The sequence below is a fragment of the Quercus suber genome, unplaced genomic scaffold (genome assembly GCF_002906115.3).
Source record: "Quercus suber isolate HL8 unplaced genomic scaffold, Cork oak 2.0 scaffold_991, whole genome shotgun sequence".
Taxonomy (NCBI): domain Eukaryota; kingdom Viridiplantae; phylum Streptophyta; class Magnoliopsida; order Fagales; family Fagaceae; genus Quercus; species Quercus suber.
The window spans coordinates 162,571-165,512 of record NW_027070406.1 but is presented as its reverse complement, the minus strand read 5'-3'; the positions used below and the strand labels follow the sequence as shown (position 1 = coordinate 165,512).

Genomic DNA, 2,942 nt, shown 5'->3' with positions numbered 1-2,942 from the left:
TTTGATTTTCATTCTGCTTATCTTCTTAGAGTCTTGCCTTAGAAATGGTTCACTGTGATAGATAACCCCGAAGGCTGCTATTGGTGAAATAGAAATGCAGTTCTAGGAATCAGTCTTATTAAACTTCCCATTGTTTGCTTTTTTCTGGTAGGAACCTACATTTGCTGCTTGAACACGATTAAAACTGGTACTGAGATTTTCCCCCCTTAAAAATCTGCAACCCTGGGCATTCAGCTGTCATTATCCTTATCTGTTGACATTTCTCTTCTTTTTCATTGGGGGTGGGGGGAAGGGGAGTGACTACTGAGTACCTTTGTATTTTATTTTTTGTTGAGAATAGTATTGCTGGAATGGTGATGCTCATGTTTCGGGCTTAGGGTGGTAAATGGGGTGGGCCTTGGTGGGTTTGAGACTTTGAGGTAGGTCTCTAGTCTTTTGCTTTACAAAGCTGAGAGATAGAGAACTAAAAAGAAGAAGAAGAAGAAAAATGTTATTGAACAGTGATGACAGTCCTTTTCATACCTTTCATTGATTGAAATTTGAAAGAAATGGCCCTTACACATTCCCCCCTCCCCCAAGTATTGATGTATAAAAAAAAAAAAACAAAATCCAAATGGTCCTTACATTTGGAGCATGGCATGTTGATTACAGGTCAACAATGATCGGAGCAGAGACTATACAATCCCTAACACCACCCCCATGGTGAACTCCCAGCCCTCGATTCTGGGGCAACAGCCGACTTCAGTGATGGGCTCTGCTGTTCAATACAGTGGGGCTCCTTTTACTCCAAGTCAGGAGCAGCCCGGGATGCCTCAACAACCTTCAGCTGGTTGGGGCCCGGGTGTTCCACCAATGCCTCAGTCCATGCCAATGCAAATGCATAATAATCCTTACATGCCACCTGGGACAATGCCACCTCAAGCTGCCCCAGGAATGATGCAGTCTCCTATGCAGAGTGGCATGCCTCAATCATCAATGTTGCCCCATTATGGATCTGGACAGATGCAATAGCTATAGATGGAGGAGGCAGGTTGATGTGAAGGAGCTGCCTTGATTGTTCCATCTTTTGGCTTTTGGTTTGCTTTTATTGTCTCCCTTTCTTTGGTTGTAATTTTCTCTCAAACAAAGGCAGAGCTCAAAATACACACCAAAGCTAGATTCTTTTTGTGTTTAAACTAACATAGACAGTCATGTTTTAGCCTCTTTTGTTTCTCATCTGTGATGATTCCCAATTTGTTTTCAATACCGAGTCGTATGCTAGTTTACTACTTATGTGTGGTTGACTTGCCGCTATATGAGCTTACTGTGCACCAGAACAGTCTCGTGCATTTGTGAGTCAATCATATTCCAAATTTGGTGGTTATGATGCTGATTCTCTCAATCTCCCAGGGATAAAGGTTCTAAGATTTGATATCTCTATCCTGTATAATCGGGTGAATCATGAATTTAGCGTACCATTGGCTTGATTTGGTGCAATTGGAACTCATGTAACTTAATGTTATACCTCTTAATAATTTTTCAATTAATTAATTTTTTGAAAATCATATTGTTAAATTATATAGGGTAATGCTAACGGGTGCCCTTGCACTAGTTAAGAATTATTGAAATGCCATTGTATTAATGGCAAGCCACAAACATCTTTGCAATGAAGTTGCGCGTGTCAGTTTGCTTAGAAGAAAACAAATGTTTTACGATAAATCCAAAATATCCTTCAGCTTTCAGTTTTCTCCATTTAATGTCTCATCCACATGCAGTCCCACCCAACCCAAAAAGTCCATCCACACGTGAGATAAATAAAGAAGCAGACTAAAATAATACTTGTTAATTTCTCCCTCCATTTTACCCTTTTTTTTTTCTTTTACTTTTCCCTTCAATCCACTATTTCACCTTTTCATCTCCCACTTTTCTGTAGTCAATTTTTTTTTTTTCTTTTTCCCATCACTCTTCCATGGACCACAAGTAAATATGTAGATATTGAATTTAATCCCCAAACTCAATTGAAATAACTAATATATTAATAAAAATCCTATTATATATACAATTACTGATTATATATATATATATATATATTCTTTTTCCTTCCATTTTTCATTAACATGGCTCTAAATTTTTCACCANTTATTTTAAAGCCTTTTTTTTTTTTTTTTTTTTTGAAATAGCTACAATATTCTACTAACTTTGAGTTCAAACATTTTCCTCTCTAAGTTTCTAAGCACTTTGTATATAAGGATATGTCAATTCAGCTACCAAGCCCTTGACTGTTTTAAAGTTATTTAAATATTTAGTATTTTCTTGAAAATCGTGCATTAATCATCACAATTAAAAAGAATAAAATAATCTCTCTCCTTTTCAACGTGGGATTAAACATATTCACTAACTCCTCATCTTCCATATTCATTCCCACATCTTTACATTTATGTTATAACATTAATTCATTTTAATTATTTAATATTAAAATGCTCCAACAAAGTTGATCATAGCACATAGCCCAATATCTGAGACAATTCATTTTAGCCCATTAATCACCATAATTAAAAAAAATAAAATAGCATCTCTCCTTTTCAATGTGGGATTAAGCATATTCACTAACTCCTCATCTTCCATATTTACTCCCACATCTTTATATTTATGTTATAACATTAATTCGTTTTAATTATTTAATATTAAAATGCTCCAACAAAGTTGATCATAGCACATAGCCCAAGTTGGAAAAATGATCTTACCCATGTATTGTCAATTGTGAGGTTGCAGCGGAAACATGAGATACCACCTGGTGTGTGTTGGCTTATATTGGTCACCACACCATAACACTGTTTTGGTTCTTTCTATCCGCTATTTTGGCAATTACAAATTAGCTACTATTTAAAAGTTTTTGTTAACTAATACCTTGAGGGAATTTGTTTAGAAAATATATTTAAAAACTTTTTATGGGAAAGGAAAAA

The 2,942-nt window shown here is 35.6% G+C and overlaps 1 protein-coding gene across 1 annotated transcript; it reads left to right on the top strand.

Annotated features, from left to right (window-relative positions):
* The first annotated feature begins 699 nt into the window (after positions 1-699).
* Positions 700-1,011, top strand: LOC136065491 (uncharacterized). Its single transcript, XM_065768732.1, has one exon. It carries the CDS (start codon positions 700-702, stop codon positions 1,009-1,011), a length of 312 nt encoding a protein of 103 aa, XP_065624804.1.
* Positions 1,012-2,942: the final 1,931 nt, after the last annotated feature.

Bases quoted from the DNA above. Each gene is read 5' to 3' on its own strand.
- LOC136065491 (XM_065768732.1), top strand. From the start codon at position 700: ATGGTGAACTCCCAGCCCTCGATTCTGGGGCAACAGCCGACTTCAGTG.